Here is a 27,655-nt window from a genome sequence, read left to right as displayed (position 1 = left end):
CGTCCCGGAGTCTCCGGCGGCGTTCTCCGGCCCGGAGTCTCCGGCGGTGGTCTGCGGTCCGGAGTCTCCGGCGACAATCTACAGTACGGTTCATCCGGCGACGATCCACGGTTCAAAGCTTCCGGCGATGATCCACGGTCTGGTTCCTCCGGTGACACAAAAGCAGAGGGATCAGCGGGCCGAGTGGGGGCTACGCCCCGAACCGGAGCCGCCGCCATGAGTAGATGTCCACCCGGACCCTCCCCTATAGGGTCAGGTTTGCGGCCAGGAATCCGCACCTTTGGGGGGGTACTGTCACGCCCTGACCTGAGAGAGCCGTTTTTCTCTGTTTGGTTAGGTCAGGGTGTGACATGGGGTGGGCATTCTATGTGTTGTATGTCTATGTTGTTTTTTCTTTGATTGGCCGAGTATGGTTTCCAATCAGAGGCAGCTGTCATTCGTTGTCTCTGATTGGGAATCATACTTAGGCAGCCCTTTTTCCCACTGTCAGTTGTGGGATCTTGTCTTTGTGTTGCATGTGTCTGCACGCCTAGCTTTTCGTTCGTTGTATTGTTTTTCCTGGTTCACATTTAAATAAATAAATATGATGAACCCAACGCACGCTGCGACTTGGTCTCCTCCTAACGACGAACGTCACACTTTCTGTGTATTGGAAAGAAAATGTGTCTCCTTCATATGTAACAGACATATTTGGGAAATGTAACGAACTGAACGCAAGCATGCAGTGGAAATACAAAAACATTATACAGATGAGTGACTAAATCAGTGGATTCAGAAGAAAGAATTCTTATTACATTTTTATTGTAAAGAGTCTTTCAAAAGCAAACCTTGCCCCCTTCATTCGGCTGTGCATGTTTCTAGCAGAAAACAGCATCAGTAAGTGTCCCACAAGTGTTGACTGCTCACCTCCAATGCTTGCAAGAGCACTTTGGGATCTACAGTACTTCCCAATCCGTTTGATTGTGATTCTGGCTCAGTTGACATGCCGGTAAGTGAAATCAAACAGTTGATTGAGCTGTCATGTGACCAAATGCTGCAGACAACGCATTCACGGGTTACTACGGAGGAGTTTTGGTTCCTGACTCAAAGGGAATACCTTTCAATGCTCCTTCTGAGCATTAAAACGCATGGTACCCTTCACCAGCTTATATCTGTGTGAAGCTGGATTCAGTGCTCTTGTCTGCATTAAAACCAAATATCGATCTAGGTTGGATGTGTCAGCAGAGTGTCAGAACAGAAATAACAAGATTATGTTATAATACTGTAATTGCATCAAATGGTTGTTTTATGCAACAGAATAGGGGGTTCTTAGAACACTCATCTGTGTGTGTTCTACTGAGGATGGGCCTCTGGGAGATTTAACACAGACAGAAGATTTACGATGTCTTTGGGTGATAAACCTAAAGAGACCACATTCCATAGCATGAGTTAACCTGTTGGGGCTAGGGGGCAGTATTTGCACGGCCGGATAAAAAACGTACCGATTTAATCTGGTTACTACTCCTGCCCAGAAACTAGAATATGCATATAATTAATTATAATAATCGATTTGGATAGAAAACACTCTAAAGTTTCTAAAACTGTTTGAATGGTGTCTGTGAGTATAACAGAACTTATTTGGCAGGCAAAACCCCGAGGACAAACCAACCAGGAAAAAAAAAAAATTGAGGTCACTCTCTTTTCAATGGGGTTTCTATGGAGATCTAGATTTCTAAGGCACTTGCTTGCAGTTCCTATCGCTTCCACTGGATGTCAATAGTCTTTAGAAATTGGTTGATGTTTTTCCTTTGTGTAATGAAGAAGTATTGCTGTTCAGAACGAGGGTCGAGTGAAGTGTACTGTTTGTTAGAGGTGCATGACCTGAAAGCACGCTCCACTTTGTTTTCGTCCGGTATTGAATACAGTTTATCCCGTCTTAAATTTTATCGATTATTTACGTTAAACAATACCTAAAGTTGTATTAGGAAAGTTGTTTGAAATGTTTGGACAAAGATTACAGGTAATTTATGAGATATTTTGTCGTCATGTTGCGCGAGTTGGAACCAGTGTTTTTCTGGATCAAACGCGCCAAATAAATTGACATTTTGGAGATATAACGACGGAATTAATCGAACAAAAGGACCATTTGTGATGTTTATGGGACACATTGGAGTGCCAACAAAAGAAGATCTTCAAAGGTAAGGCATGAATTATATCGTTATTTCTGAGTTTTGTGTCGCGCCTGGCGGGATGAAATATGATTCTGTGTTTGTTTGATGGGGTGCTGTCCTCAGATAATCGCATGGTGTGCTTTCGCCGTAAAGCCTTTTTGAAATCGGACACTGTGGTTGGATTAACAAGAAGTTTATCTTTAAAATGGTGTATAATACTTGTATGTTTGAGGAATTTTAATTATGAGATTTCTGTTGTTTGAATTTGGCGCCCTGCAATTTCACTGGCTGTTGTCGAGGTGGGACGCTAGCATCCCACAAATCCCAGATAGGTTTTAAGGCTTCTGTCATTTAAATAAAATGTGTGCTTTGATTTATTAATGTTCAAAATTGAATGTATGGCTATAACCTATTGCTAGAACTTCAGTCGAACAAAAAAATATCAAATTGAAACAATGCCATTGAAGCACAATACTTAGTATTTTCCTGTATTAAAAAAAAGTATGTTTTCAACACGATACTCATTAACTTAGTTTGTCCATTTAAATGTAATACTTTTTATTGCTTGCTATGCATTCTTAGAAAAAAAGGGTTCTTTGTGGAGGGATAGGATTCTACCAAGAACCGTTTTCATCTGAAGAACCCATTTTGGAAGACAGGGGTTCTTTGTAAGGCAAAGAGTTCTTCCTTAAAACCTTTTCATCGTAAGCACCCTTTATGGAAGAAAGGGTTCATTGATGATTGTTCGGAAAGGCAAAGGTTCTACATAGAACTCTTCTGAATCAGCTTTTTGATTATATATTTTTTTCTTTCTTTAAAATAGTGCCTGAGCATTAATGTTTACCTCAGTATTTAAACTTTAACATCAGGAGTTTGAGTAATCTGATGTTTAAAATTGTGTGACAGGTTTAAACTGTACCTACTGTATATGGGAATATGTTTGCAAGTATTTGGTATTCCCTTAATCATTTTACATATATAGTATTGACTTAGTTGATATCTTTGCCAAATTCTTTCAAATTTATATTTTCTGTGATTTTATTGAGCAAAGTGTATGAGAATAGAAAGGAGTATGAGTGAACCAGCAGTGTATTGTATGGTACACAGCAAATTGGACAGTTTAATCTAGCTTGGTTTTCAGTGTAACATTTCTAGTGTTGATTCAGGAGTTACATTAACTTAACACTCAGTGGTGTAAAATAACCCCAGTGTTGGTGTTAATAACTACAGTTGAGTGTGATTGTGTCATTTTTACTTTGTGTAAAGTAAAAAACTCAGAACCACAACCATCCTCTATTGCAGGTTGATTTTCAGAATTGTTTGTTTTTGCATGTACAGTTGAAGTTGGAAGTTTACATACACCATAGCCAAATACATTAAAACAGTTTTTCACAATTCCTGACATTTAATCCTAGTAAAAATTCCCTGTCTTAGGTCAGTTACGATCACCAGAATAATAGTAGACAATTATTTATTTCAGCTTTTATTTCTTTCATCACATTCCCAGTGGGTCAGAAGTTTACACACACTCAATCAGTATTTGGTAGCATTGCCTTTAAATTGTTCAACTTCGGTCAAACGTTTCGGGTAGCCTTCCACAAGCTTTCCACAATAGGTTGGGTGAATTTTGGCCCATTGCTCCTGACAGAGCTGGTGTACCTGAGTCAGGGTTGTAGGCCTCCTTGCTCGCACACGCTTTTTCAGTTCTGCCCACACATTTTCTATAGGATTGAGGTCAAGGCTTTGTGATGGCCACTCCAATACCTTGACTTTGTTGTCCTTAAGCCATTTTGCCACAACTTTGGAAGTATGCCTGGGGTCATTGTCGATTTGGAAGACCCATTTGCGACCAAGCTTTAACTTCCTGACTGATGTCTTGAGATGTTGCTTCAATATATCCACATCATTTTCTTTCCTCATGATGCCATCTATTTTGTGAAATGCACCAGTCCCTCCTGCAGCAAAGCACCCCCACAACATGATGCTGCCACCCCTGTGCTTCACGGTTGGGATGGTGTTCTTCGGCTTGCAAGTGTCCCCCTTTTTCCTCCAAACATAATGATGGTCATTATGGCCAAACAGTTCTATTTTTGTTTCACCAGACCAGAGGACATTTCTCCAAAAAGTACGATCTTTGTCCCCATGTGTAGTTGCAAACCGTAGTCTGGCTTTTCTATGGCGGTTTTGGAGCAGTGGCTTCTTCCTTGCTGAGCGGCCTTTAAGGTTATGTCAATATAGGACTCGTTTTACTGTGGATATAGATACTTTTGTACCTGTTTCCTCCAGCATCTTCACAAGGTCCTTTGCTGTTGTTCTGGGATTGATTTGCACTTTTTGCAACAAAGTACATTCATCTCTAGGAGACAGAACGCGTCTCCTTCCTGAGCGGTATGACGGCTGCATGGTCCCATGATGTTTATACTTGCGTAATATTGCTTGTACAGATGAACGTGGTACCTTCAGGCGTTTGGAAATTGCTCCCAAGGATGAACCAGACTTGTGGAGGTCTACAGTTTTTGTTCTGAGGTCTTGGCTGATTTCCTTTGATTTTCCCATAATGTCAAGCAAAGAGGCACTGAGTTTGAAGGTAGGCCTTGAAATACATCCACATGTACACCTCCAATTGACTCAGATGATGTCAATTAGCCTATCAGAAGCTTCTAAAGCCATAACAATTTTCTGGAATTATCCAGAAAGGCACAGTCAACTTAGTGTATGTAAACTTCTGACCCATTGGAATTGCGATACAGTGAATTAAAAGTGAAATAATCTGTCTGTAAACAATTGTTGGAAAATGTACTTGTGTCATGCACAAAGTAGATGTCCTAACCGACTTGCCAAAACTATAGTTTGTTAACAAGAAATTTGTGGAGTGGTTGAAAAACGAGTTCTAATGACTCCAACCTAAGGGTATGTAAACTTCTGACTTCAACTGTACATTGATTGGTTGTATAATCTTATGCTACACAAAGATCAAACATACATTTTTCCGAACTAATCCAATCTGTAAGTAGTTGGACTTTATTTTGTACCCATTACTGTTACCGAGATGGTTGTTCCAGTTTAGTAGCTTTAGGTAGTCCCATTATTCAATCTTCCATACTCTGGCAGACATTCTGAATGCAGGTAGCGGGTGATTAAAAGTACCAATTGTTGAACATCCTCACGCTGGCTGGATTCCAATAGGAATTACATATCACTTTGCAAACCAGCATAATGTGACTTGCAGGCCTGATGTGGCCTGTAAACCTGGTGTTCCTAACACCAGGCCCTCAAAGAAAGACTATGATATATGCAAAATTGTCATACAAATATATTTTTTAAAGGCTAATAAGGCTGCTTGAACCATTCATAGAGGGTTCTAGAAAGAACCCTTCAAAGAGAAAATAATGATCTGCAAAACCCTTCATAGAGATTTACAGGGGTTTCTATGAAGTACCCTACATAGTGTTCTATGCAAAGGGTTCTACCTAACGTAGCACCAAAAAGGGTTACCCTATCAGAACAAAATGAAGAATCCTATATGTTTCTAGCATCTTTTTTTCTAAGAGTGTACAAAATAAGCTGTGAGTTGAATTTTGTTTTATTGTTGATCAGTTGTTTGTTAAATAATATTTTGACTTTTAAAACATTTAGAGCACCTGCTCTTTCCATGACATAGTCTGACCAGGTGAATTCAGTTGAAAGCTATGATCCCTTGTTGATGTCACTTGTTAAATCACTTCAGTCAGTGTAGATGAAGGTTAAATAATATATGTTTTACCTTGAGACATGGATTATGTATGGGTGCCATTCAGAGGGAGAATGGGCTTGACAAAAGATTTAAGTGCCTTTGAACCAGGTATGGTAGTAGGTGCAACGCTGCTGGGTTTTTCTCACTCAACAGAAAATAAGGTCTGAGGTTAACACAGGTTTAAGACAACTTATACATTTTGTTCTATTAGATAATATCAGTCAGTTAACATGACCATTATGAAGCCTTTTTGTGCTTTATGTGATTTTGACTACATAAATCCTTAAAAATGTACTAAGTGACGTTAACTGATGAAGATTATCTCATGTGTTTACCACAGACCTTATATTTGGCGTTTATCCAAAATCCCAACAAAACCCCCATTCATTTCCCCATAGGTTTTGGCCAAGGAGCCATGGCGGAGTTAGTGCCTACAAAAATACGTCATTACTATTGCTGTCTATGTTGCCAGAAGTTTTATTAGAGATCAAGTCCCTACTCACAATGCTTTCTGAATTGAATAGTCCCCAAAGTAATACAATTAACAAGCAAATTTGTATCCTCAAAGAATGTCTTGAAAACATGGAAATGGAACCTAAAAAATAGATACTTTTGCACATTGGCCACCAGAGGATGCTCCTTACTATAACTCTGAGATGAATACCAGTCTTTATTTCTGGAAAACAGAAATACAGTTTAATACAATCCGAGATGAATTACTGGTTGTAGTTTTGGCTTGTAAACATAAAAAACAGATTCAACAGATAATTAACATCCAGGTTTATTACTTTAGTTTCGAAATTGAAAGTTGTTTAAATAATAATAAAGCTGTATAGAAAGAATCCACATACATCAGACATGCTATCACACAGTTAAGTAAAGAGGGTGTTGGTAGAAATGTGACCAAAGGTTTGAGAAAAGGTTTTACTAATTGGGGCAGACTAAATAACTGAAAGCTTTCTGCTGTACATGTTATAGTGAGGAATAGCCCATGACTCTCAGTTCCATTCCATTCCATTCCACATATTAGATGAAGGCGTCTTCTGTACAGGGAGTTTTGTTAAGAGCCCCGTGCTCAATCTGAACAATAATACGTATCACTTGCGGTACGGTTTTGGAAGCATAAGGACCTTATGTTATAGATCAGCAAAAAAAAAAAAAGTTCAATTGATACAGACCTTGATATGGTCAGGGTTCCCACATGGTCATATCTCTATGTTACAGCGCTTGTTTATGGAAAACAGACGGAAGAGGCAACCACCTGTGCTAATTAGCTATATTGCATGCTCGTAACACCTGTGTAAGCGTAGTTCAGGAAGTGTAGTGGAAGTGTAGTTTGGTCAGATGGGGGCACCCATAGCTGGATCTGTGCAAATCTAGTACAGTAAGTGTATATTTTTTATTTGAAGGATTCTTTCTGATGAAAGATAAGGTCCATATGTTTCGAAAGCCGCATCGCAAGCAATGATTATTGACGTTTGTAGTTCAAATGAGCCAGTCGTGGGGGAAGCTAATGGCTGAAAACTGTAGGGAGAAGGCAGACTGCCGCCTAGATTTTTTGAGAGTCAAGTAAGGTGACACTGGAATGGGCATACAGTATGTACATAATATACACATACAGTACCAGTCAAAAGTTTGGACACAGCTACTCTTTCCAGGGTTCTTCTTCATTTTTACTATTGTCTACATTGTAGAATAATCAAAACTATTAAATAACATATATGGAATGATGTAGTAACCAAAAAAAAGTGTTAAACAAATCAAATATATTTTATATTTGAGATTCTTCAAAGTAGCCACCCTTTGCCTTGATGACACTCTTGGCATTCTATCAACCAGCTTCATGAGGTAGTCACCTGGAATTCATTTCAATTAACAGGTGTGCCTTTTTAAAAGTTAATTTGTGGAATTTCTTTCCTTCTTAATGCGTATGAGCCAATCAGTTGTTTTGTGACAAGGTAGGGGTGGTATACAGAAGATAGCCCTATTTGGTAAAAGACCAAGTCCATATTATGGCAAGAACAGCCCAAATAAGCAAAGAGAAAGGTCAGTCAATGCGTAACATTTAAAGAACTTTGCATGTTTCTTCAAATGCAGCCGCAAAAACTATCAAGCGCTATGATGAAACTGGCTGTCATGAGGACCGCCACATGAAAGGAAGACCCAGAGTTACCTCTGCTGCAGAGGATAAGGTCAGAGTTAACTGCACCTCAGATTGCAGTCCAAATAAATGCTTCACTGAGTTCAAGTAACAGACACATCTCAACATCAACTGTTCAGAGGAGACTGCGTGAATCAGGCCTTCATGGTCGAATTGCTGCAAAGAAACCACTACTAAAGGACACCAATAATAAGAAAAGACTTGCTTGGGCCAAGAAACACAAGCAATGGACATTAGACCGGTGGAAATCTGTCCTTTGGTCTGATGAGTCCATATTCAAGATTTTTGGTTGTGAGACGCAGAGTAGGTGAACGGATGATCTCCGCATGTGTGGTTCCCACCGTGAAGCATGGAGGAGGAGGTGTGATGGTGCCGTGGTGCTTTGCTGGTCACACTGTCTGTGATTTATTTAGAAATCAAGGCACACTTAACCAGCATGGCTACCGCAGCATTCTGTAGCGATACGCCATCCCATCTGGTTTGGGCTTAGTGGGACTATCATTTGTTTTTCAACAGGACAATGATCAAAACACACCTCCAGGCTGTGTAAGGGCTATTTGACCAAGGAGAGTGATGGAGTGCTGCATCAGATGACCTGGACTCCACAATCCACAACCCGAGCTCAACACGGTTGAGATGGTTCGGGATGAGTTGGACCGCAGAGTGAAGGAAAAGCAGCCAACAAGTGCTCAGCATATGTGGGAACTCCTTCAAGACTTTTGGAAAAGCATTCCTCATGAAGCTGGTTGAGAGAATGCCAAGAGTGTGCAAAGCTGTCATTTACGGCAAAGGGTGGCTACTTTGAAGAATCAAAACTGTATAATATATTTTGATTTATTTAACATATTTTTGCTTACTACATGATTCTATATGTGTTATTTCATAGTTTTGACGTCTTCACTATTATTCTACAATGTAGAAAATAGTAAAAATAAAGAAATGCACTTGAACGAGTAGGTGTGTCCAAACTTTTGACTGGTACGGTACATGGCAGTAATGAACACAAAACACAAAAACAAAACTCAAACATGTTGGGCTGAATAGTTTCCAGACTGATATCCTCAGTGTGTTAGGATGACCAGAGGAAGAGCAATTATTTTTGGTAACTCTTCGAATAATATAGAAACGGTGACACTGTCTTTTCAAGTCAGCAGGCCTAAAATTATGTCCTACTCTTCTACAATACTGTATATTTCAGTTCTAATGGAGTATTTTATAGATGAAAGTTATAGGCTCTAATAAAATGGTAATATTGCATCTTTGATTTGGTTTTAAATATCTATATTAGGTCTTGCAAAATTGTGATAAAAACAGTATCAAAATGTGTTTCTTGTTATCTCAAAAACGTAATTCATACATGTTGGATTGTGCTTCAAGAGACACTGTGCATGGGGTTGGCATCCTCTACTATACTCTCTAGAGGTGTCTGACTGACTGAACACAATAGCAGGAAAGATGTTCCACTTTCTCCCATTTAAAAGAGGAAATGTATCGCAGCCGGTGTGTGTGTGTGACCCCTGGCTTTCCATTCCACTTCCTGCTCATTTTTGCCGGTAGGAAGGGTCAAGAGGACTGTCGTACTCCAGGGCAAGAGCCCTATGCTATTAAAAAAAGTGTCCCATCCACAACATGAGAAAAACTGTCATTCAGAGCACAGCATTTTAAAAGTGTAGGTTTTGGCAATTAACACAAATAGCTTAGAGAGTCACTCCTTATCCATAGTTCATGGTTTTCAGAGGAGGTAATATCTTATATGTCTGTTTCCAGACGGACACAAGCTCTGGGTTATTGTTGCTTGAGTAGCAGAAGAGTAAGTAGAGGTCTGTCCACCACCTTTCCTGCTCAGTTCCGTTTTAGAAGTGAGTTCTGTCCACTCCCAAAACTGGGGGCACTAGGCTCATGCCAGGACACCAGAGGGCAGCATAGCTTAGCTCCAGTAAGACAGGATCAGTTGTCAGTTGTTTCAGAGGTTCAGTTTGGTGACGGGTCGCTCCCTGCTGGTCTCAGCTGATGAGTTGGCGCGTTTGCGGTTGCGTTTCATCTTGGACAAGTCCTTATCGAACACCTCCCCGGAGCGCAGGGCTGAAACGAGGTCGTCGAATTCACCGTCCTCCTCACAGTTCTCCTTTGCCTTCTTGGCCTTGCGCTCCTTCTCCCTCTGCTCCTTCAGCTGAGGGGACAAAACAGGAGGAACTTAGTGACTCACACTTACAGTAGCATTGTATTTGGTGTATTGAGTAAATGAGCAGTACAAGAGTAGTGCTCATTTACAATACTGAGTAAATGAGCACTACTCTTGACCTACACACATTTCAGTGTGACTAGGTCAAGAGTAGCTTGCGTATTGTGTAATCTCACAAACACTAGTTTGATACCCATTTGTAATAATTGTTACATAATGAATGGGTGGTGAAATGGTGACCATAGGTGACTCTCTCTAGTGTTGTGGTTGGAGATAGACAATCTTAACAATCTAACCTGTGCTTCCATGCGGGCCCGTCGTTCCTCTTCCTCCTTGCGTCTGCGCATGTTCTCATTCTCCTGCTTAGCGTCAGCGAACGCCTGCAGGAATTGGTCGAAGATTCCAAAGAACTCGTCTGGCTGCATACGGGTTGCATCCTCCCCGAAATGCTGCACTGCCTTCAGAAACTGGAGAGAAAACAAAGTTAGACACCAAGTACTTCAAGATGGTCAAACTGCCTTTCCTGGAAAGAAAAAGGAGTATCTGTGATCCTTCATCAAGATGTAATGAAATGCAGTCTGTGTGTCACAGGTGATTCAGTGTGAATGTAGGTGAACATTCTTTCAGTGATACACTAGGGATGAATGTGTGAGACCTTGTTGCCTGGTTGATTAATCTAGCTTTAAAACAGAACCTACCCCACATCACACCTGGGTTTAAATACTATTTGAAATCATAACTAATACTTTATCTTGGCTTGATTGAGCTTGTCTGGCACAACAGAACGGTTGCAAATGTTCACCTGGCACTCCAGATAGGGAAGGGCAAACACTCAATATTTGAAAGATTTCAAAAAGTATTTGACCCAGGGTCTAATCCCAACAGAGACAGTGTCCTCCTCCCTGCCATTATAAAGTGTAATTTGACACATAAATAACCCTCTATCCCCTGCACATGTATAAAATATATTCCACATGGCACGGGGGGGGGGGGAAATCGGGGGAAACCACGCCTTTGAAACTGATAGCCTTGACCCATCTTAGTTAAACACTAACTGCCTATATTCATCTTAGTTAAACACTAACTGCCTATATTCAGAGGTTCCAATGTCCAAACAGGTAGACTGTAAGCCTTTAACATACTGTACTCGAGTTATTAAGTCCTTGAAATACAGTGAAACACGAGACATAGCATTTCCAAATATATGGGTTGTTTCGATCTTTAAAAGGTGACTTCAAAGCTGCAGTAAGAAGACTGTGTGCTACCTACTTGGTTATGTGGCCAAGGATCATGTTACAGGATTTGCGATGCCCATCTATTATTATTTTTATAGCTCCTAGTTGTGGAGAGGAGGGGAAGGATGGACAACACAACCCCAACCCCATAGAAATACAACTACTAGAATATACATTCCCATTTAAGTCAGTGTTCTGTGGTGGGTGAACCAACACCCATATTGAGTGTACCCATGAGTGTTCCTGTCAAGTTGCCGTAGTCTGAAGGGCTTTGTCCTCACAGACAGACAGACAGACAGACAGACAGACAGACAGACAGACAGACAGACAGACAGACAGACAGACAGACAGACAGACAGACAGACAGACAGCATGGCCCCCAGCCCTCTGCCCCCCGTTCTCACCAGCTCCTTGGCCTCAGTCAGAGAATCATCCACCTCTGAAAAGCTGAAGCTGGCCACAGTGATGAAATGGCTCACCACAGACACAAACTTATCCCCGGAAACCTGAGGAAGACCTCTCTGGAAATCCAGCTCCTACAGGGAACAGCATTACAGGAGAATTACATGATTGCCATCATATAACCCACAACACAAGAGCACAGTACCATGCCCTTGGTAGAGGAGTGTAAGCCTAATTACACTGCCTGTGATATCATGTGTAGCTTCATTAAGGGAAACCAATAGAAAATGGCCACTCACCATCTCCACACTCTTCAGACCAGAGCGCAGATTGTTGATGTCTTTCTCCAGCTCTGTCATACTATGGATGAGAGGAGAGGAAAGGGAAAGAGAGGGACTAGAGTTTATTCACATGAAGCAATTACAAACCACCTGTGCTCCAATCAAGCTACAACTTAGAGACATAAAATGTGAGACAATAAAACTCAACTTCCTCCCTTCTCACTCAGGAAAGAATTAGATTCAGGGTTCACTAGGTTTTAACAGAAACTAACTTAGATTATCTTTATTTGCAACATGTTTTCTTACTGTTTTAGGTTTCCCTAAATCTATGGATTATGCTGTCTGCTATACTATTACTTTCTTCTGGTAAGACAGGAAACACCTTGACCTACCAAAGGTTCTAGGGTTCACAGTTCACACTTTTGAATTAGGGGCAATAAGGACAACCTGTGCCTCTGACAAATCTAGACAATATAAATATGACCTTTGACCCTCTCTGTAAACACGATTTGTAAGGCAACACACACAGCAATACGGTCTTAACCTTTCACCTTTTCCACTTATAGTTAGGCACCATCAATTTGGCTTAGAGGAAGACTCAACTTTTACACTGTTGTTACAAGGTTAATTACACACAATTACTACACAGACATGAAAGCAACTTAGGTTTATGAAACAGTATCGGTAGTGCGTGTGTGTGTGATGGGGGTGGAGGGGGGTTCTGATTCAGTCATCCTTAGCAGAAGTTCTTACTTGACTTTAGCTGCCTCTGGAACACTCTGAAGCTCCTCCTGGAACACAGCCACTTTGGGATACTTCTGCTCCAGGATGGTGATCAGGTAATGCAGCAGAGTAATGTTCCTACAAACACAAACAGCATATACATCACACACAACATCACTCTCTTTTAAACTTAGAGTTGTGTCATTTGGACAGGTCTCCTATGTACAAGACATTTTTCATATCAATGGGATATCGAGATATAGATATAGATATGATAAATAAAAAAAGTCTCAAACCAAACCATTTCTTACTTGTCAATGCTGGACTTGGTGTCAGCGATCTTGTTGAGTGAGGACACTTTGAAGCCATAGGCGTTTCCCCTCTGGCCCTTGTTCATGTAGTTTCCAAAGGCCAGGACCACTTCCAGAAGCTGCTTGAGGTTGCGGCTCTGCAGCATCTCTTTAGAGGCCCTGGTTAGAGCTGGGGAGAGGAAGAAGTTACGAGGATACATTTTTATTTAACCTTTATTTAACTAGGCAAGTCAGTTAAGAACAAATTCTTATTTACAATGACGGCCTAGGAATAGTGGGTTAAACTGCCTTGTTAAGGGGCAGAACGACAGATTTTGACCTGGTCAGCTCGGAGATTTGATCTAGCAACCTTTCAGCTACTGGCCCAATGCTCTAACCACTAAGCTACCTGCCACCCCAAAAGACATTGGTTGAATCCCAAATGGCATCCTATTCCCTATACACTACATGACCAAAAGTATGTGGACACCTGCTCTTCGAACATCTCATTCCAAAATCATGGGCATTAATATGGAGTTGGTCCCCCCTTTGCTGCTATAACAGCCTCCACTCTTCTGGGAAGGCTTCCACTAGATGTTGGAACAATGTTGCGGGGATTTGCTTCCATTCAGCCACAAGAGCATTAGTGAGGTCGGACACTGATGTTGGGCGATAAAGCCTGGCTCGCAGTCAGCGTTACAATTCATCCCAAAAGGTGTTTGATGGGGTTGAGGTCATGGCTCTGTGCAGGTCAGTCAAGTTCTTCCACACTGATCTCGACAAACCATTTCTGTATGGACCTTGCTTTGTGCACGGGGGCATTGTCATGCTCCTACAATGTTATTGTATGCTGTAGCGTTAAGATTTCCCTTCACTGGAACTTAGGGGCTTAGCCCGATCCATGAAAAACAGCCCCAGACCATTCCTCCTCCACCAAACTTTACAGTTGGCACTATGCATTTGGACAGGTAGAGTTCTCCTGGCATCCGCCAAACCCATATTCATCCGTCGGACTGCCAGATGGTGAAGCGTGATTCATCACTCCAGAGAACACATTGCCAGTGCTCCAGAGTCCAATGGCGTCGAGCTTTACACCACTCCAGCCGACGCTTGGCATTGCGCATGGTGATCTTAGGCTTCTGTGCGGCTGCTCGGCCATGGAAACCCATTTCATGAAGCTCCCAACTAACAGTTCTTGTGCTGATTTTGCTTCCAGAGGCAGTTTGGAACTCGGTAGTGAGTGTTGCATCTGAGGACAGACTATTTTTACACGCTTCAGCACTCAGCGGCCCCATTCTATGAGCTTGTGTGCCTACCACTTCGCGGCTGTGCCGTTGTTGCTCTTCACAATAACAGCACTTACAGTTGAGCAGGGCAGCTTTAACAGGACAGAAATTTGATGAACTGACTTGTTGGAAAGGTGGCATCCTACGACAGTGCCACATTGGAAGTCACTGAGCTCCTCAGTAAGACCATTCTACTGCCAATGTTTGTCAATGGAGATCACATGGCTGTGTGCTCGATTTAATACACCTGCCAGCAACAGGTGTGGCTGAAATAGCCAAATCCACTAATGTGAAGGGGTGTCCACATACTTTTGTATATATAGTGTACCTTTAACACCTTAGAAAGCATTATATCTGCAGGCTTTGAGTATTGCCAGCATTTCTCATTACAGTATGATTACATTTGACTCCACAGTCCAACCAGTTATTAAAATGGTTTAAAGGTAGATCATTTGAGCATGGAACATTGTAAAGAAAATCCTACCTTCAACTTTAGGTTTGACTTCGACGATTCTTTCAGCAAACTTCTTTTTGAAGTAGAGGGACTGCAACCTCTGCTGGTAATGGTTGATCCTGTATTGTAGTTCGAAGTGAAAAGGTTCATTAGAGTTTACATAGATACAACACTCCACTTCACTGAAACGGTTGTGTAATATGATATGACGTCCTAAATGAAGGGCATGAACTTTGAATAGAAAGACAGTTTTTTTTTTGGTTTTGTTCATACATTTGATCAACACAGGCGTTTAATGACCTTGACCTCATTCTGAGGTTTTGTGACCAGACAAAAAACAACATCTTTGCAACATCTTTTACAAATGATCTTACTGGATTAAATACCCAACATGGAAAACTCAGAGCACATTTAATAAAGAAGCTCCTTTCCTTCTCCCTGCCCAAACGCTGTTTCCATGGCTACAATGTTTTCAGGAAGCCAAAACACAAACGTCGCCAGATCCTGGAAGGAAGTCTCTATTCCCATAGTAAACGGCTTGATACATCATGGAAAAAATGGTGCTGGTGCTACACTTGTACATCAGAACCTGCACATTTTTCCCTTCCTGTAATCTACTAATTCAATCTTCATTTGTAACACAGAATGCTCATTAAAGCGAGAACTATTAAAACAGTGAGCCCTATCCCTGGGGTTTCGTTCTTTGCTGCTGCGCGAGCCGAGAATGTCTCCCCAGGGGGGCTTCATATTAATTCATGAACAATATGAGGTACATGGAAAGTTCAGCTGCCTGCCGCCACCTACACACCAGCCTCCCCCTCGACCACAGCCTCCCCCTTAGCTTGTAGACAGTGACTCATGGTAAAGAATAATCCAAAGAAATAAACAATTTACTCACTCACATATTATACTTAAAACATAATATTACTAGTCATCATAATTTGGTGGGTGCTTGTTTGTCTTGTTACACATGGTTTGAAATGGAAATGTTTTTTTTGCATATGCCAACTCCCCCTGAGACACCCTCAGAGAGTGGACATTGAGCAATTAAGTCCCTTGAGCAATAAAGTGCCTTGCTCAATGGCACTGAAAGATTTTTCATCTTGTTGGCTCAGGGATTCAAACGAGTGACCTTTTGGTTACTGTCCCAATGCTCTAACCACTAGGCTACCTGCCACCACAAAAAAAAACTAAGCAGTTTGGGGGCTGAATCTCGTAAATATAGTCCATAGTGAATTAAATGGAGAGCATCTATTTGACCTAAACAGGGCCAAATGCAGTGCTGTTAATTTGATTTACTAAAGAACGATCCCAATCCTTCTACACTCCCCAAACCCTCACAGGAACAATGACCTTCACTGGCACATTTTTAAAGTCTGGGAGTGATGACCCTCAGCAGTTAGATATGCCAAAGAGATTTGTGTTAAAAAGACGTTGACATCCAGCTAGCATGTGTCACTGTGTCATGCTGATTACATATGCTCTTGGTGTCATAAAACAATGAGGGGATTCGATTAATCTGGCCCGGGCGCCCGGGTAGGTGTGTTTTGCACTGGGTGAAAGTCGATTGCATTCGTTTTGGAACCGGGCTGCCTCCAGGCATGAGCTAGGTGCCCCATTCAAAGCCTAACAAAATTCTAACATATTGTATGGAAAAGAGATGTTGTATGTTTCAGGACGATACACGATTCTGCCTTGTTGACAACAAAACCGAGAGGCGCAGATTACTGTTCATTTGAGAAGGGCGCTCCTCCCTCACCATTCAAGTCATGGGCCATAGACGAGCATTACCGAATCCGCCCAATGATCGGTCTCAATTCCTGACATTTTATTACAATACTATAAAAAGCATGAACTGGCGCGAACCCAGAAAAAATGATTTAGTGTAGAGGTGCTGACTAACGGCGAATAAACTGTAAGCTATAAAACAAAGAGTCACACACTCCATATGTATTAACTCCCAGTAATTTATTGGGTAAAACACCAACGTTTCGGCCCCACTGTGCCTTCTTCAGGGTGATACTATACTATAAACACAGAACATGTTGTTACAGGAAACCGACAATGGCAAAAGTCCCTGATGAAGACTACATGTTAACAATGAAGAAGTCGTTTTTAAGTCAACTTCCCTTGTCATCCAAGAGCACCTGAGTATTTTCCAGTATATCAACAACAAAATAACATCATGTGGCTAGTGACTAATATGGGGAATGTAGTGATACACATTGTAACAGTACCAATTTTGTATTATGATACCGAAACGAAGTCCGTACCTGCTCATCTCGTAGAGGAAGCGGTCAGCTTTGGCCATGCGGTCCAGCTCATGCTTGTGCTCCTCCAGGAGATCCACGTCACTCTTCTCTGGGACAAACTTTAGCAGCTGGACAGGAACACAACAGGGGTAGAAGACCGTTACCAAGAGAGATCTTGTACATACACATGCTAATCCCCATATAGATTCACTGTGATAGTTAATGTGTGGTGAGCTTTCTGGCGCAAAATGTAAGGCAAGGCGAGTTTCCACCTTACTAAGTAAAGACAGCATTCAGATCCTATAAACCCTTGCTAAATAACCTACACCATCCGAGCCGGGCCGTGCCCCACCACTACAAATACTCCAATCCGTCACTAACCCAGTCCCCGTGAACACTTCAGCTTTTATTTATTTAGGTCCCTAAAGCAACAGCAATGAAAAGTCTTATAAAACTGGATTATCCTTCAAGTACTCTCACATCTATTTGAAATGACTATAGTATTTCACCTAGTCACCGTCATAATTATGGGGCGACAAAGAACATGAAGGCTCAGTGGTTTTGAGAAAAGTTTAACTGGGGATGAGGAAGGAAGAAAACGTGACAAACTGTAACAAAAATGCAGAGTTTGATGGTTACATGTCATCAATTAGTCGTCATCAAAGCATCACCTGTAAGGTGGAAGCAAAATGGTGGAAGCTGCTTATACCTATCCAGACCCTTCAGATCTGCAAACATCGAAGGGTTAGGGGGATGGATTGTGATCTTCCTGTCTGGGTTGGCGCCCCCCCTTGGGTTGTGCCGTGGCGGAGATCTTTGTGGGTTATACTCGGCCTTGTCTCAGGATGGTAAGTTGGTGGTTGAAGATATCCCTCTAGTGGCGTTGGGGCTGTGCTTTGGCAAAATGGGTGGGGTTATCTTGCCTGTTCGGCCCTGTCCGGGGGTATCGTCGGACGGGACCACAGTGTCTCCCGACCCCTCCTGTCTCAGCCTCCAGTATTTATGCTGCAGTAGTTTATGTGTCGGGGGGATAGGGTCAGTCTGTTATATCTGGATTATTTCTCCTGTCTTATCCGGTGTCCTGTGTAAATTTAAGTATGCTCTTTCTAATTCTTTCTTTCTCTCTCTCGGAGGACCTGAGCCCTAGGACCATGCCTCAGGACTACCTGGCCTGATGACTCCTTGCTGTCCCCAGTCCACCTGGTTGTGCTGATGCTCCAGTTTCAACTGTTCTGCCTGCGGCTATGGAACCCTGACCTGTTCACCGGACGTGCTACCTGTCCCAGACCTGCTGTTTTCAACTCTCTAGAGACAGCAGGAGCGGTAGAGGTACTCTGAATGATTGGCTATGAAAAGCCAACTGACATTTACTCCTAAGGTGCTGACTTGTTGCACCCTCGACAACCACTGTGATTATTATTATTTGACCCTGCTGGTCATCTATGAACATTTGAACATCTTGGCCATGTTCTGTTATAATCTCCACCCGGCACAGCCAGAAGAGGACTGGCCACCCCTCATAGCCTGGTTCCTCTCTAGGTTTCTTCCTAGGTTCTGGCCTTTCTAGGGAGTTTTTCCTAGCCACCGTACTTCTACACCTGCATTGCATGCTGTCTGGGGTTTTAGGATGGGTTTCTGTACAGCACTTTGAGATATCAGCTGATGTAAGAAGGGCTTTATAAATAAATTTGATGGATCGGATGGGAATTGGGACCTGCTATATGGTATAAAGCCATTAAGCCGCTACAGTAGAGAAGAGGGCTACATGCTGCATGAATGAGAGAGGAGGGCCCACCTGCTCCAGCATGTCTTTGGGCAGATCCTCCTGTTCGTCCATAGTCAGGATGGCCCTCTTGATCTCCTCATTGGTCAGCTTCAGCCTGCAACACAACAGCATCAGCATTACCACAGAGGACTACTATTCACCGGTTCTAAATGGTCAACAAGAGAGGGCACCAGTTTGACCAGTTGTACCAGTTAATGCCTTGTTATTGGTGTGTTTACTTTTCGTTTCAAAAGTAATGTAAAATGCATTCCTATTATGTAATGTACTGTTCTACATGTGTCACCTCAAACAATTATCAGTTAGTATCCATTTTGAAAAGCACTAAGTGTCAGTTAAAAAGAAAGTAAAGTCCAGAACTTAATATCGTGTGCCGCACATTCAGCGGTTGCAGAAACAGAGTCAATATTTTAAGTCACAGCTATTAGAAAGAGCCAGCCAGCCAGAGAGAGCAGGTGGCAGAAAGCCCGGTGGTTCTGCTCTTTGAAAAGCTCCATTGGCAAACAAGCACAGTCATCATCTGAGCCTGAAGCCCTAGCCTACCACAGCAGACCACGGTGCTTTCTGACAGGACTTCTCACAGTCCGAATACCTGATTTAGGCACACACTAATGACAGAGCAATTAAGATTCAGTCATGTCAATTTTATTAAACAAATGTACATATTAGCCTTATTCAAAGTGTTGGCTAAGTCTGAAAAGGCTTGTTAATGCATAATTGATACCACTTTGCAGAAATAAAATATTTTCAGGTCTGCAAGTTCGAAAAAAGGAATGAACCGCTGTTCATAAACCACAAATACTGAATGAGACTTTAAATACAGGAAGCAATCAAAATAGCTGAATCCCTTAAACTTTCAGGTTTCATTTACAGTGTTTAAATTGAGAAGGCTAGTTACATGAAATTAACTTAGTAGAAAGGACACAGGCCTCTGTTTGTGGTTGCTGCCATGGAGACCAGGGATGACAGTAACGAAACAGAAAATAGTTCCTGGCCAACATCATCCCGTTACAAAGTACATATATTATTCTTGGCTGCACTTGATGTTTAAACACATTGTCAAATATGAAAAATTCTCTCTCAACTTGAGTCAAAGTTGATGTAAATACAGAATTGCTGAAATGGTAGATTAAATACGAATTGAATGTAACTTGGCTGTGTACGTTAACAAATTAAGTGTGTGTGTGTTTGTACACGTACATGTATGTGTGTGGAAAAAGACATTTCAAGCACCCATCAGATGGATACAATCACAATAAGTGATCCCCACTAATATAAGTAGGACATACTTCTGCAATGATGTCATGGGGTAGAAAGGTCAAATACTAACCGAGAGAGGAGGATGTTACAGTTCTGGGCTCTGCGACCGTCGATGACTGACAGCTCCTTGACCTTCTTGGAGGTCACCGTATCGTCTTCGGACTCTTTCTGGAAGGAGAACATTTGGGAGGGAAGGAAGAATTTGAACATGAACCGTAATTAGCTGAACTTCACATTCCGTTCATGTAAACACAATATTGTATAATTTATCACACTAAGGCACTTTGGGACGGAGGCTAGTAAGCAGAAAACAGCAAATTTTTGTTGTACTACTGTACATGACCTTCAATTATACTCTCTAACATCAAGCTAGATTTAGACAGCTTTACTGTTTAATAAACACCCAATTGTAAATCATTCATCATACTTAAGCACTTTTGGATGTAGTATTTGCTGAACGCAGCAAATGCTTGTGACTACATGACCTTAATGATACTCTCTCTGGGAGGAAGAGCCACACCTAATACACCAGGGTTATATTCATTAGGGCACATGTAGAAAAATATTTTGCAACGTAAAAAAAAAAGTGTGTTTCCTAATGTGTGTTTCCTATTTCCTATTGTACAAACCCAAGCAGTCATTGCCTGTCTCAGTCAGAATTCAAATTTGTGCGTAATGAATAAGATCCAGGAATAACAGTGCCCCATGCTATGCTAGGTGGAGGGCTGTGGCTGACTCACACCTGCATAGAGTTTAGCTGTTGATCAACGGCAATAGGAACAAGTGTTTTTAAGGCCTCTTCCATTTCACCACCTGCTGTCACATATTAAAAACTATGGTACATAGTAACCAGACCACAAAACAGACACACACACACACACACGCGCACGCACACGCACACGCACATACAAAGACTAGACACGATACCCATATGCACGCACCATAAACCCTAACAAAAGCCCAGGATGCACAGGAGACACACAGTATGAACATAAAACAGCAAATTGTTCCTTTGACTGGGTCAGTATTTGAAACTGCCAAATGGAGGACAGCTGTGAAACAGGCTGTGTGAAATAGTGTGTTTGGCGATCAATTGCTTCACCCCAAGAATACAGGAGAGATTTGTTTTTGGAAAACGGAGATCTGGCACTTTTTTATAGTTGCAAGACTCCAGCTGCTTGCAGAATTGACTGCGTGCCACAAAACCAATTTGGCTAATTATGTTCAGAAACATCTTGAAATGATAACCAATAAAACAGTTCATTCAAACATCATGTTGGTGTGTTTAGAAGTACAGTATATTCCAAAAGTCTTGATTGAAAGAATAAATCCACAGAAACACAGAGATCGAGGCTGCAGGAAGACATGGCTTTCACAAGTATTTCACCTACGGACACACGATCCCCATAGACATAAACAGAACAGAGACAAGGAGAGAGAGAGCGAGAAAGAGAGAGAGCAGCATACGATGAAGGACGGTAGCGAGCATCAAGACAGAAGCGTCACAGAAGCAGAGCAGGGTAAACAGAGGGGTCAGAGGTTACTCACCTTGTTATTGTTCATTGTTAAGAAGTCCTAATCAGGTGGGTGGGCAGGAAGCAAGGAAGATTCGGCATTCATTATTAATTACAACAAGCGTGCAGTAGGCTATGTATGGTGAAATACAGGGGCAGCTCAGCGGCCAGTGATGCATTTGTTTGTGAGGAAAAGCGGAATCATGAGTCAGAGATGCAACTTAACTTTGTTCAGACACATCATAAACAGCATGGCTTAAAATTCATAAAGTCCTTATACGACAAAAGGAATTCAATTTGATGCAACTTAATTTATACTTTTAAGGGGCAGTTAGTCATGGGAATTGGGCCCTAGTCTAACCTTTCCAATCACAGTCTTATTAGGTTGGTTAAAGGAAAAGGTATGGGAAAAGTGATATCTGGAGGATTTCAAATGAACTACAGTAGACATTGTGGACATATATAGAGGCTTAATGAAATATGCCACGCTTCTCATGCAGCATCAGTAAACTATCCAAGGACCATGTTATCAGCATGGCTACTTCCTGTTCCAAACATTCCTTCCGTCTGGGAACACTCACAAGGTAGATGATTCGATTGAACGGACCTAAAAAAAAAAGCTAGCCTGGTCCCAGATCTGTTTGTGCTACCTTGCCAAGCCTTATGGTCATTGTCACCATAGGAGTTGGCAAGACAGCACAAACCGATCTCATATCAGGCTATAGTAAAATGCTCTGTAATGGCCTGATTGCCCTTTAAGCCAGTTCCAGACAATGTGTTGAGAAGTGCTGCTGAAAGGATTCAGTTACAGAGTGCAATGGCATGCATGTGTTTATCACTAGCTAGAAGTGTTTGTTGGAACAGCATGGTCGGTGGCCATGGAAACACTCAAAGTAGTTACATGCAAATTGTTAAGAAGTGATTCGAGGTCTTGTGTCCTGTCCTTAAGGATGAATTGCTATATACTGAAATGCCTTTTCCCTACAGTAATACTTTGGTATTTAGGTGTTAAACTGTACCTGCTGTCTCTGGTATGCAGAGAAGGTCTTCTCGATGTCCTCAAGGTCCAGGATTTTGAAAACCTTGATGTCATCGATGTCTGTCCACACAGTGCCCTCCAGCTTATTCTGCAACAAAACAGCTCCTATCCATAACTAAGACTGTAAAAGCAATACACACGCCCCTGGAACTCTAGAGGTTACAACAACAACATATAAACACGTCTAGGTCTGGTTTGCGATATTGATTTCATGCCATTGTGCAAACAATGCAAGAGATAAAGCATTGGGTAAAAAGGCAATCCTCATCCTTCATTCCCCCTGGACAGTCTGAGATGTAGCTACAAAAACCTCTGTTCTGTCTGCCTCGTCAGCACAACACTCACTCCCTCTGTACTAGACAGACATGCACATAAAATGTAATTACTGGCTTTGTCCAAAATGACAGCCTATTCCCTATTAAGTGCATTACTTTTGGCCATGGTCCATAGAGCTCTGGTCAAAATTTGTGCACTTCATGGGGAATAGGGTGCCATTTTGGACGCAGTCCTTTACGGTCTGACTAAGCATAACTCACTGACCTCAGCCAGCTTGGCCCAGTTGAATGACTTGAGTGGGTTGGAGGGCTGGGGGATGTTCTTCTTTTTCAGCCCTGGTCCCATGGGAGCTCCAGGTGGAGGAGGGGGACCAAGAGGAGCCATGCCTGGAGGAGGAGGAGGTCCACCGGGTGGAGGGGGTGGCGGTGGAGGCATGCCCCCGGGGGGTGGTGGAGGGGGTGGGGGCATGGCAGCCTGCATGGGAGGGGGTGGTATGGGACCTCCAGGGGCCCCAGGTATGAGTGGAGGGCCACCAGGAACGCTTGGATTTGGCCTCTGAAAAAAATGGGGCACATTGGGATGTACATTCAATTAGTACTGGATATATTACAATATTTTCTGTTACATAATCGAAATCATAGAAGCACTCTGTACTAGCTAGAGCAGTTATAATCAACATATATTGATTTGGAAGAACATCACAAGGCAATGTTGTTGTTCATGTCTAACTGTGCTGTAATCAAAAATCCTGTGTATCCACTCCTAAACTGAACGGCTAAGGGGAATCTCAATCGCACTCCACACTGCCCTTTCACACCTGGACAAAAGGAACACCTATGTGAGAAAGTTGTTCAGTGACTACAGCTCAGCATTCAACACCATAGTGTCCACAAAGCTCATCACTAAGCTAAGGACCCTGGGACTAAACACCTCCCTCTGCAACTGGATCCTGGACTTCCTGACGGGCCGCCCCCAGGTGGTAAGGGTAGGCAACAACTCGTCTGCCACGCTGATCCTCAACACTCTGGCCCCTCAGGTGTGTGTACTTAGTCCCCTCCTGTACTCCCTGTTCACCCACGACTGCGTGGCCAAACACAACTCCAACACCATTATTAAGTTTGCTGACGACACAACGATGGTAGACCTGATTACCGACAACGATGAGACAGCCTATAGGAAGGTCAGAGAACTGGCAATGTGGTGCCAGGACAACAACCTCTCCCTCAATGTGAGCAAGACAAAGGAGCTGATCATGGACTACAGAAAAAGGCAAGCCGAACAGGCCCCCATTAACAGCTGGTCGAGAGTTTCAATGTCCTTGGTGTCCACGTCACCAACAAACTATCATGGTCCAAACACACCAAGACAGTCGTGAAGAGGGCACATAAAACCTTTCCCCCTCAGGAGACTGAAAAGATTTGGCATGGGTCCCCAGATCCTCAAAAAATTCTACAGCTGCACCATCAAGCGCATCCTGACCGGTTGCATCACCGCCTGGTATGGCAACTGCTCGGCATCTGACCGTAAGGCGCTACAGAGGGTAGTGCGTACGGCCCAGTACATCACTGGGGCCATCCAGGACCTATATAATAGGCAGAGTCAGAGGAAAGCCCATAAAATTGTCAGAGACTCCAGTCACCCAAGTCATGGACAGCAAGCGGTACCGGGGCGCCAAGTCTAGGACCAAATGGCTCCTTAACAGCTTCTACCCCCAAGCCATAAGACTGCTGAACAATTAATCAAATGGCCACCGGACTATTTACATTGACCCCCCCATTTGTTTTGTACACTGCTGCTACTCACTGTTTATTAACTATGCATAGTCACTTCACCCCTACCTATCACCCCTATGTACAAATGACCTCAACTAACCTGTACCCCCGCACACTGACTCGGTACCCCCTGTATATAGCCTCGTTATTGTTATTTTATTGTGTTACTTTTTATTCTTTTTTACTTTAGTTTATTTGGTCAATATTTTCTTAACTCTTCCTGAACTACACTGTTGGTTAAGGGCTTGTAAGTAAGCATTTCACGGTAAGGTCTACACTTGTTGAATTCAGCGCATGTGACAAATAAAGTTTGATTTCATTTGAAAAGAGGACATTAGCCTGGTCCCAGATCTGTTTGTGCTGTATAGCCAACTCCTATGGTTGTTGTTTAGCATGACAATGATCATAGGAATTCGCAACACAGCAGGCTATGTTGTTGTTTATATACCACTGCACTATAAACAAAACATCCTGCCTTATTCCAGATTGTAAAAGCTAAAAGGAGGAGTAAGGTGTAAAGATGTGATTGTGTAACATAAAATTGCAATGCATTTTGTGATGCTATTTTCTATGTTTTTCCTTGGACTTTTGGAAGATATTCCCATTGTGAGCTAAAACAGAGATCTAAACAAACAAACGTACAGTGCTGAGGTCATGCAGCCGGGCGGAGAGCTCGGCCACTTGCTGCTTGACCTGCTTGTGTTCGCTGGACTCCTTCTCCAGCTTCTCCTTCATCTTATTCAGTGTCTGCATCATGTCCTCCTTCTCCTGGGTCTTGGCCTCACACTCGCGTTCCTTCTTATCAAACTTCTGCTGCAGCTCATGGTGCTCTGAGAAACCAGACCAGAACAGGCGAGACCAGAGCAGTCGTCAGTATGATGATACACAGTACAGAAAGGTCTGCCTCCCGACAGTTCCATCACTAATAGAAACCAGAAAGCAGAAATGTGTGTACCTTTTCTCATTTTCTCGGCCTGTTCTTTCCATTGTTTGACTTCATTTTCGTTGACCAGCCTGAGCAGAAGAACAGAGGAGGTTAATCAAATGTATTAAATGTATTAATGCCTAGTGGGATGTATTAAACATCCCACTAGGCATTACCTCCCACTGAGGCTAGGCATAGGCTTAGTTATAAACAAGGGTTCATTAGACAAGTCATTGGTGATCAGAGTTGACAACAGGGAACCTGTAAACTTCTTCTAAACCTACCCAGAGTCAGATTGAGATTTGCAAGAGGCAGCTGAAGGGGTTGACTGATGTTTGTGTATGTGTGTTTGGAATTCTACATTTCACAGATTTCCTCATCCAAAAAAACAGATCAAAGCGCTTTAATTCTGGATTATATTTTCAAAAAGGAATTATTAAAATCCTGGTAAAACCTGCTTGCTGATTTTTGGCAAGTATTAAGGGATCAGGGTATTCATGCTAAATCAACAAATAGTATTGAAAGGATTGTAAAACGAAAGTGATAATAGGACATACATATTTTACATGTAATATTTGTGATGTACAGTACCTGGACCAAGAGTGATTTTGATCATGGCCACTGTATTAAGCTCAGGATAAGATGAACGCATGAATAAATATACAGCATTGATTATATTCATGATCACCATATTCGGGTTTAAAGCCATTTCTGGAATGTGGCATGTTAAATAACACATGGAGATTTATGATGAAGACAGTCAGTCCTCTGCCGTGCGGAGAACGTCAAACCGACTCAGACATAACTCAGGCATGTCAAAACATTTCCCCCCTCTCTCGTTCCTCTCCTCTCACTCACATTCGCACCACGTTCTTCACGTTGAAGTTCTCCAGGGGGGTGACATCAGGGTCATGACCTTTGTCGTTCTGCAGGACGATCTGCTGGACGATGCGGTCCAGGAGGAGCCAGTAATGCACTGTGTTCCCACTACGCTTGTCTGAGAGAAGAGAGCGCTTTATTAATACCCTAAGGGAACATTTGATTGTGCCAGCCAACGCATATGCAACAACAAACATGTAGGGCCGGTTTTCTGGACACAAACTAAGTCTAGTCCTGGAGTAAAAAGCATGTTTAATTGAGATTGTCCATTGAGAATGGTTCTTAGTCTAGGACTAGGCAAAATCTATGCCCATGAAATCCTATCATACACATAGCAACACAATAAGGACAGAGTCTAAGGGGAGAGATTAGGCTGAAGTCAACTCCCTCAGGACAACATACACAAAGCTAAAGCAATGTGTAGGAAAAACATTTCCGCTAGAGTGTAGAAAGTTCTTATCAAATGGCAGAACCCGCTCTAGAGAGAAACCCCTCACATAAGCAGAATTCCAACAATAATTTCCAGGTATTTAAAACTACCTAGAGAGGACATCATTTTTACTGCCGTTCTAAAATACACTAAAAACACTGCTATATAACCACTTTGGATCCCTCTGAGAAACCAAACAGTCTAGTTCTCAAAGATGTAAAAGTTGAGGCCTGAAGAGTCTTGGCGAACTCAAACAACTTTAAAGAAATGGCGGACGGGAGGTAGGTGGCACTTACAAGGCATAAGGAGACAGTGCTGTAAGACAGATATAAAGTGCGGGTGTGCATCTGTGTGGCTCATCTTCTTCTTTATGAGCTCAAACACTTGCGTGGCACTTTTTGTGTCAATGTGCACCTGCAACAACAAAAACCAAAAGTTGATATTAGAACTAGTAGACAGAGAAACGACTATTGCAAACTCCATGTACTGTATAGGTAAATACCAATGTTACTCACAGTGTCAAAGCGTTTTGCCAAAGATAGTTCATCCTCGTTTCTCAGCATCTCAAAGAAGTCCAAATGCCTGGAAGACAACATCTCGTGGTCAGACACAATCTACTGCAGTTGGG

The 27,655-nt window shown here is 42.3% G+C and overlaps 1 protein-coding gene across 4 annotated transcripts in view; it reads right to left on the bottom strand.

The window, feature by feature from the left end:
• Positions 1 to 9,073: 9,073 nt before the first annotated feature.
• LOC115172389 (disheveled-associated activator of morphogenesis 1) overlaps positions 9,074 to 27,655 on the bottom strand; it is an 80,090-nt gene continuing 61,508 nt past the window's right edge. For 3 of the 4 annotated variants that reach the window (XM_029729792.1, XM_029729791.1, XM_029729793.1), the window contains exons 9-26: positions 27,543 to 27,609; positions 27,324 to 27,441; positions 26,577 to 26,715; positions 25,749 to 25,807; positions 25,436 to 25,623; positions 23,286 to 23,576; positions 22,726 to 22,833; positions 21,741 to 21,767; positions 20,263 to 20,360; positions 18,945 to 19,029; positions 17,171 to 17,277; positions 14,928 to 15,016; positions 13,179 to 13,347; positions 12,898 to 13,005; positions 12,163 to 12,223; positions 11,866 to 11,997; positions 10,523 to 10,693; positions 9,074 to 10,214 (exon numbers count right to left, since the gene is read on the bottom strand). In XM_029729792.1, the coding sequence (XP_029585652.1) occupies positions 10,008 to 10,214; positions 10,523 to 10,693; positions 11,866 to 11,997; positions 12,163 to 12,223; positions 12,898 to 13,005; positions 13,179 to 13,347; positions 14,928 to 15,016; positions 17,171 to 17,277; positions 18,945 to 19,029; positions 20,263 to 20,360; positions 21,741 to 21,767; positions 22,726 to 22,833; positions 23,286 to 23,576; positions 25,436 to 25,623; positions 25,749 to 25,807; positions 26,577 to 26,715; positions 27,324 to 27,441; positions 27,543 to 27,609 (2,224 nt within the window). In that variant the 3' untranslated portion in view covers positions 9,074 to 10,007. The remainder of the gene's footprint in view (positions 10,215 to 10,522; positions 10,694 to 11,865; positions 11,998 to 12,162; positions 12,224 to 12,897; positions 13,006 to 13,178; positions 13,348 to 14,927; positions 15,017 to 17,170; positions 17,278 to 18,944; positions 19,030 to 20,262; positions 20,361 to 21,740; positions 21,768 to 22,725; positions 22,834 to 23,285; positions 23,577 to 25,435; positions 25,624 to 25,748; positions 25,808 to 26,576; positions 26,716 to 27,323; positions 27,442 to 27,542; positions 27,610 to 27,655) is intronic. The other variant, XM_029729794.1, reaches the window with a different exon arrangement.

This window comes from Salmo trutta, chromosome 33 (assembly GCF_901001165.1).
Source record: "Salmo trutta chromosome 33, fSalTru1.1, whole genome shotgun sequence".
Taxonomy (NCBI): domain Eukaryota; kingdom Metazoa; phylum Chordata; class Actinopteri; order Salmoniformes; family Salmonidae; genus Salmo; species Salmo trutta.
The sequence above is the reverse complement of the archived record's forward strand: the minus strand, read 5'-3'. Positions and strand labels throughout refer to the sequence as shown.